This window comes from Stegodyphus dumicola, chromosome 3, assembly GCF_044657685.1.
Source record: "Stegodyphus dumicola isolate Sdum_Otavi_A_Nest chromosome 3, ASM4465768v1".
Classification (NCBI taxonomy): Eukaryota; Metazoa; Arthropoda; class Arachnida; order Araneae; family Eresidae; genus Stegodyphus; species Stegodyphus dumicola.
In genome coordinates, this window is record NC_140770.1 from 72,876,213 (window position 1) to 72,890,452 (window position 14,240).

Sequence of the window (14,240 nt, forward strand, 5' to 3'; positions counted from 1 at the left end):
ATTTGTTGTACGTAAAGAAAATTTGGATAATTTCTCATTCTTTACTTGGATTCAATCATTATAATATGCATAATATTTTCGATATTAGAATTTTTAAATCTGATAAATCATTTACAGTAGCCCTAAACAATGGCGCCTGTTCAACTGCACATTAAACATGGAGGCTGTTTTTTTTGGGGGGGGGTGTTTAATTTATTTGATTACAGTATAGTAACTTGGCTAAGGGTAGAGGTACTTTCAAAGAGAAGTTAGCTTATACATATTTCATATATGCAGAAAACTATGAAAACACACGTGCAGCCAACCTGTTCGCTAGAATGTAAACCCAGGTTGAATTATCAGTATTCAACTACTTTACTGCTTGGTTGCTAGCGAAGCCAGAGCTAGATATTTTATCACCTTGCTTGCAAATTATGCCTGGAATTGCAAATTATGAACTGGAAGGCATAATTTGCAACCTGCTGCTTGCAAATTATGCCTTCCAGTTCCTGCTAAAATTCTAAAAATTTTGACGCTCCTGTGTCTTGTTGCCCATTGCACTCATACAGGTTGCCCTGGCCACCGATGAGCATTAAACGTGAAGGCAACTGGAATGTAATGGACCATACGATTACACTTGGTTTCAGACCTGTATGGGGATACATAATGCATGACATAACGTGGCATTTTTTTGATGCAGACCATGGATGTGATCCTTGATGGTGTTGATGTATTAAGATTCATCTGGAAAAAATTCATTTGTATTATTTATCCTTCTATTTGCAAAGTTCTATGCACAACTATAGCTGTAGTCACTTATAATGTTCTAACGAGGGTTTGGTTAGGTTACTTGAACATGACAAAGCATCTAATGGCTGCTTATTTTTTCTACCAAAGTTAGCTAAAACAATGGTCACTTTAAAAAAAAACTACTTTAACTTTTTGCTATGTAGCACTTACTTAGTTCTGAACTGAAGAATAATATAACTGTAAAAGCCATACATACAGATTATGTTATCTTAATCAATGAGTCAAACTAGTGAGTTCATTCACCAGCTCAGGTAAGAAAACCAGATCAAGTAGGATAGTGCTTTTTTTTTTTAACATAATTAAATATAAAGTATAAAGCATATGTGCTTTAAAAATGATAATTCAAATTGTGACAAAGGTATCTATTTATTATTAATACATGTCAGATTTTTAGAGGTAGTTATTTCCCAGCAATGATGTCTGTGTGTTTTCTTTGGTGGTAAAATAAAAATCTCATAGATAGAAGTTCTGATATATGCAAATAAATCATTATGTGGAAGAAAGGAAATTGGTTTGAGGGAAGCACAGCTTATTAATTTTTGTTCATCACAGTTCACAAAGTGTATAACTTACTCAAAATAATTCTAAAATGATGAATTTTAGTACTTTCTAATTTTCTGAACCTCACCAGAATGCTGTGAAAAAGTAATGATGGTCTAAACCATGATGCGAAGAAAAATTTATGTGGCTACACATGTCACTAAAAATCATTTATATGGCAACCCAAGTATACACATAGCATTCTCCCAGACAGCACTTCTCTAGATATTTTCACTAGTGTGGTTGCAGATTATGATCCCTCCTATGGGAATTTCAGTACTTCAGCATTCAGGTGGACCACATACCACAGTTTCTGTTGTCTCTGGTAAAATCTTTGGCGATGTTGCTTTCTGCATGCATACAACATAAAAGGCATCACATGCCTCTCTTTCCTTTCTCATTTTAGGATTCTGGTGCCAAAATTTTGCAATTTTCTGTTTTTTTTATTATTATTATTTTATTTTATTAAAAAGATTTATAGGGAAAACAACGGTGAAAAAAAGCCTAGAATTGTGCGTGTCTTGTATTGAAGAAGAAAAATGTAAAACAATAGGTGGTGGTGGATGCATCGTTGAAATAAATTTAAAGATATGCAAACAAACATCCCTCTCCTAACTCACCAACAAGTTTGCAAATGCTCTTCAAAGTTGCCAATGAGTTCATGACTTACCACATCTGTGGTAAGAATGTAAATTCCATATATTTTATGGCTGTTGTTAAAGATGGAATTAAACACAGGAATTTTAATTTAATAACTTATATTATTATATTAGTTTTCCTTAATGGGAGAGCAAACATAAATATTGGTGCAAAATGTAGTTTAAAATATTAATGGTAAATTTAAAATACATTCAAAATGCAATTTGTCACACTAGATCATCCCCATCTTAATAATAATAATAATAATAATAATAATAATAATAATAATAATAATAATAATAATAAAAAGTAATGAAGTAGAAATAGATAATGGAAATGACACTGTGTATTTTAAAATATAAATGAAAATTTAGGATAATCCAAGCAATGTTTATGTGTCTAAAAAGTATATTCCTTACTACCTAATGCATACTAAAAGTTACTGATAAAATTAACTGACAAGTTACTTTTAAAACAAGAATATTAAGAGCGATTCAAAGGTTATATTTAATTTAATGGACAGTGGGCAATGTAGGCATATATATTTTGCTGTAAATTGACTGGCAAATGTTATTCAGTAAAGGCAAAGATCCCACGTGTGCTTTCTCTATATGACTACTTTGATCTAGTCCATCATTAACAATATTTTTCCTGGGATTCCATCTCAGAGTGAAAACTGAGATAAATTTAGGTGTATAATTGTAAACTTTGTAACCTTGTTCTTAAAAATGTGGTTGTATCACGATAAAAGATTAATAAACTATGTTAAATATTGTTTTTCCAACATTCCATTAGCAAAATGCTATATGGATATAACCCTCTCAAGCAAATAACCCATTTTCCTTCCTTTGTAATGATCCGGTATTTCTCAAGTGTGTATTGCATAAAGTGAAAATATATATTAACATATGAATTAATTGAGTTGTACATAAAATCACCTCTGATTTAACTGATTTTTTTAAAGGATTAAAACATAGCCGCTCCAATACGAACAAGTATGGCTGGAGTACGAGAAGCTTTACCACGTGACAAAACAAATGACGTCGAAAGCTCTATGTTACGTCTAGATTCTTCTAACCAATAGCAGCGAAGCAGCTCTCACAGCAGGAGGTACAGCGAGTACGTTTTAGGAACATGCGGACCGGAACAGAACTGGAACAAGACGGGAACCGGAACAGGACTGGATCCGCAACAAGACGGGAACCGGAATCTCTCATCCCCTGGCTTCTCCCCCGGGTAGGTCTATTCTGGCTCGAACTAAAATGAACTGCGGTGCCACTAAGGAAAGCACCTCCTTTTATTGCCGGCGGTTGCCGTTACTACAGGCGATTATGCAAATATTTAACATCCTTCCACCTAAGGAAAAAAAAAGTGAACTTTCACATCAAAGTAAAATAATGCCAAAGAGCCTTAATATGCCAGTCTGTCCGGCGGATTTCTACCAGATCTACCAGATCGTGTTACAGGCCTGACAGATTTATCATCTACGTTGAGTTTAAGTTCAGACAACGAATCTTGTTTTTCATTCTGCAGCTTCATGGGTACATCATTTTGCGCTACCTCTAAAGGATACAGAGTTCGAACTGCTCTAAGCAAAATTCCATTTCGGGTCTTTACTCTTGCAAGCCGATTTATTCCATCAGGTCCTGGAAGTAGTTCTATGACACGACCAAGTTGCCAAAAAAGTCTTGTCACTGTACACAGTTGTGGGTTTACCTCTTCGCGACACGAACCGATGAAAAGCCTGAAGAAACACTTCTGTAGATAGAGAAGTCAGCAATTCCAAATGGACCGCTCTATAAACGGCGCATGTAAAAACACAAATCCATGCATTTTCTTTGTTTATCAGCAATAAAGGACCACAAAGGTTACTTGACCCGTTACTTGAAATACTGCTGAATCATTTACACGCTCTATTGGCGGTGGGGCAGATATGTGGTCAACAGGTACAGCAGAATATCTCTTGCAAGTAATGCATTTACTCAAAACAGAACGCACAGTTCTTCTGCCAGATAACAACCAAAACCTTTCCCTTAAGGTATTCAGTATATATTGTACACCTGCATGTCCTTTCTTTTTATGTTCTTCCATAATTAAATTCCTAACTAATGGATGTTCTCCTGGTAATATTATAGGTGTTCTAAACTCTAACGTGTCATCTCTTCGAAACGCACCAGTTTTAATTCTTAGAATTCCCGCATCATAAAATAGACTAAGAGTTCGTAAGCGTGCGTCTTCTTTATCCTGAAACGATTCCGATTGAAATCAAGCGAATAACAACCTTTTCTGCAAAATCAATTTCATCAACAGTGAGTTCACCTTTCCTTTTTTTCTTATTTCTGCAATTAAAGAAAAATCGTTGAATCCAACCAACAACTCTGTTTTTCGATAGCTAGAAAATCGCTCACTCAAACTAAACCTTTCAGTAGACACTAGAGATGAAACCACTGCCTTTTTTTTCTGGCTGGCTATTTCTGCTTCATCAGTTATAAATTCGGCACTCGGCCAATTTTCTTTCGATTTTAAAAACCAGCTCGGACCCTCCCACCATTTTGACCGGGAGAGTTGGCGAACTGAACACCCTCTACTTGGAAGATCTGCAGGGTTAAGGTGACCAGGTATATGCCTCCAATCCTCCAGGCGTGTAAAAAGCTTTATTTCCTGTACTCTATTTTCTACAAATGTCCCCCATGGTTCTTCCCTTTTTATCCATGCAAGGTCAGTAGTTGAATCTGTCCAGAAAAATGTACTTCTGGCCTCAAAGTCTTTTAGAACGTCTGCAGCAAGACGAGATGCAATAGTTGCTGCTAACAATTCTAATCTTACAATAGAAGTTTCCTTTTTACCACAAGGGGAAACTCTAGACCTAGCCTGAAGCAACTGGACTTAAACTGATTCAGGTTCTTCTACACGAATAAAAACTACTGCCGCATACGCTGCTTGACTGGCGTCACAAAAAACATGGATTGAACACTGTTTTGGCTGATATCGTATCGACCTTGGAATTTTAATGTTTTTCAAAAGAGAAACGTCTTTTACCCATTTCAAAAATTTACTTTTAATTTCAGTGTTAACTTCTTCGTCCCATTTTACTTTTGTTTCCCATGTACGCTGTAATAACATCTTAGGTAATATAAGGACTGGACAAGTTATACCGATAGGATCAAATACTTTATGGGCTATTGCCAAAATACTTCTTTTCGTAACTTTCTCGAAACAAAGATTTTGTAAATTAGCAGCATTTATTTGAAGAGTATCGCCTTGTCTTTCCCATAACAAACCTAATACATTCGCAATAGTTTCTGTTCCTAAACTACAGTCGGTATATTCCCAACCCCGTAATTCAAATTTTCGTTCTGCCATAACATCGGAAGATACTTTCATGAAGCGCTGTAATTCATCTTCATTTCAGACACTTGTTACACAGTTATCAACATAGAAACTATTCATTAATTTAACAATAATGTTGGAAGGATATTTTACATCTGCATCATTTTTCTCCAAAACTGAATTTAGGTGATATTGAATAACAGCTCCAAGTAAAAATGGACTACTGGTTACACCAAATACGACTCGACAATGACGAAAATGCTTCAAGCCATCTTCACCCTTTATCCAAAGAAATCGGAGGAAGTTTCTGTCACTAGAATTCAGGCCAATTTGTAGAAAGGCCTTACGAATATCAGAAATCACCCCTATTTTTTCTTGGCGAAATCTATTTAAGATTGTAGGAATAAATGCAATAATGTTTAATCCCTTTTCAAGACAATCGTTGAGACTCGGAGAACCCTTTGCTTTAGACGAAGCGTCAAATACTGGCCGTAACTTTGTAGTACTATGTTCCTTAACAACATGTCTATGAGGCAAATAATGATGGGGTAAATCTAATTCATTTACGGGGACTTCCTCTATTATGCCCTCTTTGAGCCATTCTTGGAATATATTTTCACACTCTTGGCGAAGATTATCTATTTCAAGTTGCCTAATCGTACCGTGCAACCTTTTAAGCGATAACTCAAAATTATCCGACAGGGGAGGGTGTCCTTCCAACCAAGGCAAAGACACTACAAAGCGGTCATCTTCTATTTTTACAGTATCAAGAAAATGTTGCCTGGTAGCCTCATACAATTCCAATTTACTCTTTTGTTCGGATGGGTCCGTAATACCAAGCGAGTCGAGGGCCCATAAATCAGAAATACAAGCCGCTTTATTCAACATTGAGGTAACTAAGAATGTTGAACCTTCACTATTCAACTCTCCGGTTTTTCCCATAACCATCCATCCTAACTTTGTCTCAATAGCTACAAGACCGTTTGAAATTTGTTTACGATTTACCGTTAATAATCGTCCTGCAACATCGGCTGCTATTAAAATTTCTATAGGTTCTAAACGATCTGTTAGACTTATTCCACAGTCAGCAAGCTCTTTAAGCCATATTCCTTGTCCAATAGAAGGTATATTATTACAAATAACAGGCTGACTTAACGTATCAAAATTACAACTGTACGAGCCAGACGTATTAGATAAATGAATTTTGTAAACTTTTATGTTCACACAAACTGGTCGTCGTACCGCCAAATAATGCGTGGCTAAAGTATTCCTTTACCGTATACCTATAACCCATATCTTGAGCTGCGCTTTGCAGAATATATGACCTTTGAGAACCAGTATCAATTATAGCTCGAGCCGAACGAGATTTTTTATCTCCTTTAATTATTACTCTTATTGTTTGCAGCAAAACTTTAGGAGACCTTGAAGAAATGTTGGCGATTGTTTCAGCCTGATTTGGAGGCTGTTCCGTTGCCCTTGTCTCACTCATTTGTGAATGGCCCTTACATAGAAAAATATGATGCCTTTTGCCGCATGTAAAACAAACTGTTTTTAATCTACACCTCCTGACAGAATGTCCAGATTTCAGACACAGATAACAAGAGCGTGTCCTTTGGACCAAAACTTTTCTTTCCGACAACGATAAGTTACGCGTCTGAAAACATTCCGCAGAACCATGATTTATACTGGAACAAAATATGCAGCCTTTTCTAGCTTCATGAGAAGAAGTAAACAGTTCAGCTGCCGTAGGTTTTAAGTGAGGTTCTCTTATCTTTAAACCAGAATTTCCTTTCTTATTACCGTGAGCCAATCGATCGAAAGCATTGAAAGATTTAGCTGCTAAAGAAATTCTTTCTTCACTTTCAACTTCACCGCGCAAGAAACATAAAAGGCGCTCAAGGTCAGATTCCCTTTCTCTTAACTCGGCGTTTTCGCCGGCTAAACTTTCTGATCCTTTACGCGAAAACCCAAGTCTCTTCCACGTTTTTAAGACTTCATTCGGCAATGCTGATTCTACCAATGGATATAATATCGCGCAATATTTGCCTCTATTTATTCCCAATATCTCCAAGGCTCTTAGATTAGATTCGAGTTCATCGTATAGTTTCCGCAAAGAGTGTGTACCTTGTTTTTGAATAACAAGGGTTAGCAAATCACGAATATAAATCTCCGTTAGTAATTCTTCGTTATCAAAACGCGTTTGCAATGCTTCAATTGCACTCTTGTAACTATCGCCAGTTGACGGAAAGCTTTTAACTATTTCCTCTGCGGGAGAATTCTTCTCCATAGCCTGTGCCAAATAAGCAAATTTATCATTATTATCTAATGTAGGATCTTTATCAATCTTTTGGAATTGCCCCCAAAATCCTAGCCATTTCTTCACGTTGCCGTCAAAGATAGGCAATTTAATCTTCGGATAATGTAACATTTTATTCTGAATAAAGGACGGATCAATTAAAGTTACATTCGGAAGTAAGATCTTTTAGTTTACTTTGCATAAGTCTCCACCTATCAAAATATAATTCAGATTCATCTATTTCCTTAATAAGTAAAGTCTCATCTGTAATTTCTTTAAACATTAATTCTCGTATTTTCATTTCAGTATCAAACAAAACTTTAGCTTTCTCGGCAATAACTTTTATTTTAAGTAATTTTTCTTCCTGATTAAATTTAGTTTCTTCATTGTCAAATTCATTACACGCTTTACTGAATAGTCTTCTATATTGAGTTCGTGCTAACTTTAAGGCTTCCATGATTCAAAAATAAAAAAGTCGCTTACCTTGCAGACAATGTCCTGTCGCTTGGCGCCAAGTGTTGATTTTTCCACTAAATCCTATGTGATATATCTGACTTCGAATCTAAAATTTTCTGAAGAACACAAAAACCTTGTCTAAAACTTAAAGGTTTATTTAACTGGAACTTCAACACTGATGAAAACTTAACATCATAAACGAAAACTTAACGTCTTGGGCGGAAAACATTCAAAGTGCTTTAAAGTAACAGCTATGCTGGCACGGTGAAGAACAGTTTCCCTTAAAAGACAGAATCCATCTAGCCCTTTCGGCATATATCTCCATTCGCTGGATTCAGACTTCCGCTCCTACGTGTTTTGGACTTAAACGGCCAGACTGGAACTGGAATAGGACTGGATCAGGACCGGAACAGGACTGGAACAAGACGGGAACCGCAACAGGACTGGAACCGCAACAGGACTGGAACCGCAACAGGACTGGATCCGCAACAAGACGGGAACCGGAACAGGGCGGGAACTGGAATCTCTCATCCCCTGGCTTCTCCCCCGGGCAGGTCTATTCTGGCTCGAACTAAAATGAACTGCGGTGCCACTAAGGAAAGCACCTCCTTTTATTGCCGGCGGTTGCCGTTACTACAGGCGATTATGCAAATATTTAACAAAACAATAATACTGCTGAAAGGAAAAGGTTAGTATTTTTACTTCTTTTTATAATTCTTATTTCAATAATTATTTTAAGTTCTTACTTAACGCTCTTAAAATATTACGGAATTAAAATTTTACTCTGCGAGCCTTTTGTTCTCAAAATAAATCTATGGCATTGTCATAATTAACTTGATGTACTGTTTGATTTTCTATTGCGAGACTTGATAAATGCTCCTGGCTCATCGATGATCTCAGATAGTTTTTAATAAGTTTTAATTTGCTAAAACTTCGCTCACAGCTTGCGGATGTAGTTGGAAGCATAGAGTAAATCATTAGGGCAATACAAATATTATGAAAGGCATCCTGAAAATCATAGATGTAGATCTGTTGCAAGAGATAAAAAGCTCTAGCCTTTTTTATGTCGACGAGTAACACTGGGGCTTCTTCTTTAAAAACGGCAAGTTCCTGGCAGAACTCAAATGTGTTTAGCGATCTCGCTCATATTTTCGTGCAAGATCTGCTCCATTCTTTTGCAGTTCTTCAGTTGATATATTCAATGTTTCAAGACCATTGAGAAATGGAAATTTGAATTTAGTGTAACAGCCCTGTTTACCCTCTTTTTAATTTCTGGTAAGATTCGATCAAATACAATTTTTATTGCATTAGAAAGTAGCTGAACACGATGAAATGTTCGTGATTCGTCCTCGCACGATTCATCAAATTCCTTTTTGCGTTTTGTTTTAGAATTCGTTTATTTGTCAGAATAGATTCAACCTCAATTTTTTTCGGCTGCTGCTTTAAATTCTTCTGTCCTATATTCCGTAAGAATTTCTCTCATTTTTTGCAAAGTTTTGGTCCATAAATGCGACGGAACGCGCAAGAATAATAACTTCCATTCGAATTTCAGTATTTATTCGATTGATTTCAAGAAGAATATTAGCCCAAATTGTAAGGCTGATAATAAATTCAAATTTTTTTACAACATGTAGCAGATATCCTGCTTCGTACTTTGATAGATAATTAATTTTGAAATAGTAATATAGTACTTTGAAAGATAATTAATTTCTTTCAAGGATTTTACTACTTCTGGTAAATTCATTAGAAGGCCTTTTACAGCCACATATTTTGGCGACCATCTCGTCTGGCTGCTTCCTTTTGAGTTGGTTTTTGTACCTATTTTCGTAATATCCCACCGAATAGTGAATCCGACAAAAATGCTAAATATCTTCTGGATAATTCCAAAGAAGTTAACTGCTTCGGGGCAAGACGAGGCAGAAAGCACACAGACAAGATTTAAAGAGTGAGCCAAACATCGCACATATTTGGCCAGTTTATTCATTTATGTAATCCTGGCTTGTACTCCAGGATCCAATATGGCCGGTAAGTACCGGCCACGTTAGATACGTTATCCTTCAAATTGACTACGACATTGTCAATATCCAAACCATCAAGTGTCAGTTTTTCCACATTCCGTTGAGAAATACATTCTCCTATCTTTCCACAAATTTCTATGAAATCAATAAAGCTTTCCTTTATTTCACATATTTTTTACGTATTGAATCACCTGCCTCATTTGTTCTGCATGTGACACATCTGGAATGCAATCGAACATTATTGTATAATATTTGGTTCCTTTAATATCATTTAAAATGCTATTGCGAACTGCTTTCTTCATTACATCAGTAATTTTATTTTGAATTATCTTTGTTAAATATGATACTTGTCCCTTCTTTAGGTATTCTAACTGGTACTTAAGAGTTATATTGGCTAACAGAGTCATTAAATTCAAAAACTTGCCTTGACTAGGCCGAGGACACTTTGTGAGCAGACTGCCAGGAATTTCATCAGACCCACGGAAAGAAAGACAGTTTGTTGAAAGGTACAATACAACATCCCTACTCACCTGTAGGATCTTTCTCTGTGTGAATTATTCTCTTAATGTCATGATGCCTTGACACTATTTCATTTGTTGTAGTAGAATTTTCCACTTAATCATGCACTCTCTGTGGATTTCAGATATTTCGTGCTCAGTTAACCTTTCTGAAGCTTTTTTAGTGAATCCTGTAGTACACAATGCTGATGTAACGGCAGTGGCATGTTTCTAATAAATCTCACAGGGTGTACAAAAATTGCATTTTTAGTTTTAGAATATATAATCCAAGATCTTTTAAGCCTTTCATTAGTTGATAATGTTCTGTGTCACAATGAAGATGTCAAATGTCTTCCATCACGTTCAGTGTACCTAAGGTCTACGTTGTCTGGATATTTTTCCCCTCTAATAATACAGCTTGACTGCTAAGAAAGATAGTTCATTTTTTCAGTGATTGGCCAACTACCTGGGTCCGAGAAATCAAAAGATTTTAAGTCTTTTTTCTGCTGCCCACACTTACCTAAATGAGAAAATACTTTATATCCTAATCTCATGTCCTCTAGATGTTAGCTTGGAGGTCTATGAAGAAAGTTGTTCTCTCAGTTGCTGAAATGAAGTCTGTTTGAGGATGATAGATGAAGATTCTTCATCTTGGTCATGCAAATTGCAAGAAATATCAATATCGTTTAGAATCTCGGCACCATCGGAAGTTGCGGCAGGGTCTGACGGTTCGTCTTTTCTGTGAAGCCATTTTTCATTTTAGCTGCAATTTGTTTTCTCTGTTCTGTCCTATCTTTTGCTCTGGTTCCATATTCTGCCCCTGAGAGTTTTTTCCTAGACCCTCTCATGATTTCTTGCACCCTAAATAATATACAGTATAACTTGCCTTAATAAGGAAAGCTAAAAATTGATGTAATTACATTCAACAGTACTAGGGCCGCTTCGCGGACGCACGAGCTAAGTGTCTCGCTATTTAGTATCTCGCTAAATATAGTGAAGAATACTAGAAGCAAGCATATTAAAAGAAAATGAGACAATAAAAAAACCCTCAAAAAAAAAAAAAAAAAAAAAAAAAAAAAAAAAAAACATTAAAAACTATAAAAAAATAAATCCATTTATAACACATAGGTTGCTGACTGGCTGCAAAAAAATCAAAATGCCTTACTTCATTTCTGTTGTATATTCTCGACGTACACAGGGTATTGTTTACCAATTGTATACCAATTAGGCACAGTAGGCACGTGCCTAGGGCCTACGAAGGCCAAAGGTCTTAGGGCTTTGAAAAAAAATATATTGAAATAAAAATACCCCAAAAACTTATAAACATTTTTATATTATTATATAGTGAAGGTCAAAATAATATATGTAAATACAAATACACAAAAAATACGAATACAAAACGTTTGGTTTACTAAGTAGATCCTAAAATAACTCCTTTTTTCGGGATTTTGACACAGCGAATTCGTGTATTATATCTTCAAAATTAATGCCGCGAGCGACATCACTTTCAATACACAGAAGGCCCAGTAACGAAGTTCTCTCTTGACCCATAGTTGAACGCATAAAATTTTTTATAAGCTTCAACTTGGAGAATGATCTTTCTCCTTCTGCATTCGAACCCAATATCGAAAGGTCTATGCGCAATGCAATATTAACATTTGATAAACTTGACACAAGTTTATCCTTTATTTGTAATTTGATGAGATCCGTTATAGAGGTGGTTTTGGGGTACAAATTTGAAAAAATCAAATACTCATCAACAAAGTTTTCTTCTAAGTCAGACGGATACATTTTTACCAGAGCTTGAGCCTTAACCTTGATAATGTCCTCGGTCAGTGTATTATCCGTAAGAAAACTAAATGTGTCATAAAGGCTAGTATACGCAGTGCGTCTCTTTGTCATTTCAGCGCAAAGCACATCCAGAACAATAAAAAAAACATTAATCTTAAAGGAATCTTTGGCACTGCGAGAGGGAGTCTCATCTGGCCCTTCATCGAACTGTCGTTTTCTCTTACGAACTCTAGTTTCGGATTCTTTAAATTCTGAATCTGGTGCAAGGGCTTTTGCCTTAAGATAATAGCTATTATACATGTCCTCAGTTCTGCAGTGAGATAAATATTGAATTAAACTGTCGTAAAGTCGCACCATCGTGTTAAACTCGATGCCAGGTTCTTGAAGAGATTTATTTACAATATCGACGTGTTTTAGTAGATCTTCCCAAATAACTGTGAGTAATACCATCTCCAAAGTATTCATTTGATGGATTAAGGTTTGTGCCTCAATCACTGTTGTAGGTTTCATACCTTCACTAGTTGAAATATTTGTAAGAATACCACGTATATCATCATAATGGGCACATAATGTTTTTACAGCCTCATAACGTGCTGACCATCTGGTCTCTGAAAGTCTTTTTACAGAAATTTTACTTCCCAAAGACCTTAGTTTAGACCATCTTTGAGGGGACGCTGCAAAGAAATTGTAGAGCGATTGCAAAATTTCAAAAAATTTTACAGCTTCTAAGCAGCTTTCTGCCGCCGCTGTGCCAACTAGATTAAGACTATGAGCTCCACATGGTACCCAAGTGGCTGCGCTGTTGATTTCCCTAAATCTAGTTTGTACTCCCGAATACACTCCGCTCATATTAGCCGCATTGTCATAAGACTGACATCTGCAAAATTTTGGGTCTATTCCCTGATTTTCTAAAACTGAAATTAGAGTGTCAAAAAGATACTTGGCATCATGTTTTTCTATTTTAACAAACATCAAAAATCTTTCATATATATCTCCAGTTTTTGAGACATATCTAATAACTATGGAGAGTTGATCCGTATGGCTAACGTCAGGTGTAGAATCCACAGTGATTCCATAATACTTGGCTTCTTTGATTTCTGTAACTATTTTTTCCAATACTTTTGACCCCAGTAAAATTATTAGTTCTTCATACGTTGTGGAGGATAAATATGATACTTTTCCGCGGCCTGGATTACCGTATCTTCTTACATGTTCTTCTAGAAACGGATCAAATTTGGCTAAGAGATCGATACACCCAAGAAAATTGCCATTACTAGGATCACCATGTATTTCATTATCGCTTCTAAACGCTAGTCCCCTTTCGGCCAAAAACTTAATTACTTCCACTACTCTTCTTAAAACCGTTGTCCAATATGTGCTTTCTGCTTTCTTTTTCCTTGACAATATCAAACGTCTCATCAATTTTTCTAGTTTGTTGGTAGTTCACTAAAGCAGAAATAGATGCAAAATGTTCTTTTGACACTTCATGACTTGAAATTCTCGAATGTGCGTTTTTCCAGTCATTAAAGCCTGTAAGGAATTGGTTACACAGGTTTGGATTTCCAGGTAGGTCCGATTTGAACAAAATACATTTATAACAAAAAAACTTGCCAGTAGATTCGGAAAATATCAACCAGTCCCTTTTTATAATATCATTGTTGTTCAGTTTTCTGAAAAAATAATCTTGTGATGGACATCTCATTATTTCGCCAAATTTATACGTATAACTTAAAATTTATATCCAATTCTGCACAGGGTGATTACGAGAGAAGTAATCGATAAGATCTGCGCTTATGGTTGTCCACCGTGCTGGATCAGAACTGAAAATACTTGAGGCTGATGTTGTTGGTAGTGATTCAGGCACCACCTGCTTGGAAGCGTCGT

At 36.0% G+C, this 14,240-nt stretch overlaps 1 protein-coding gene across 1 annotated transcript; it reads right to left on the bottom strand.

Annotated features, from left to right (window-relative positions):
- Positions 1–11,987: 11,987 nt before the first annotated feature.
- On the bottom strand, positions 11,988–13,775 carry LOC118180092 (zinc finger MYM-type protein 1-like). The gene has a single exon (XM_085812432.1). It carries the CDS (start codon positions 13,773–13,775, stop codon positions 11,988–11,990), a length of 1,788 nt encoding a protein of 595 aa, XP_085668558.1.
- Between the last annotated feature and the right edge of the window lie 465 nt (positions 13,776–14,240).

Excerpts from the sequence above, each read along its gene's own strand:
- LOC118180092 (XM_085812432.1), bottom strand. The coding sequence starts at position 13,775 with ATGAGACGTTTGATATTGTCAAGGAAAAAGAAAGCAGAAAGCACATAT.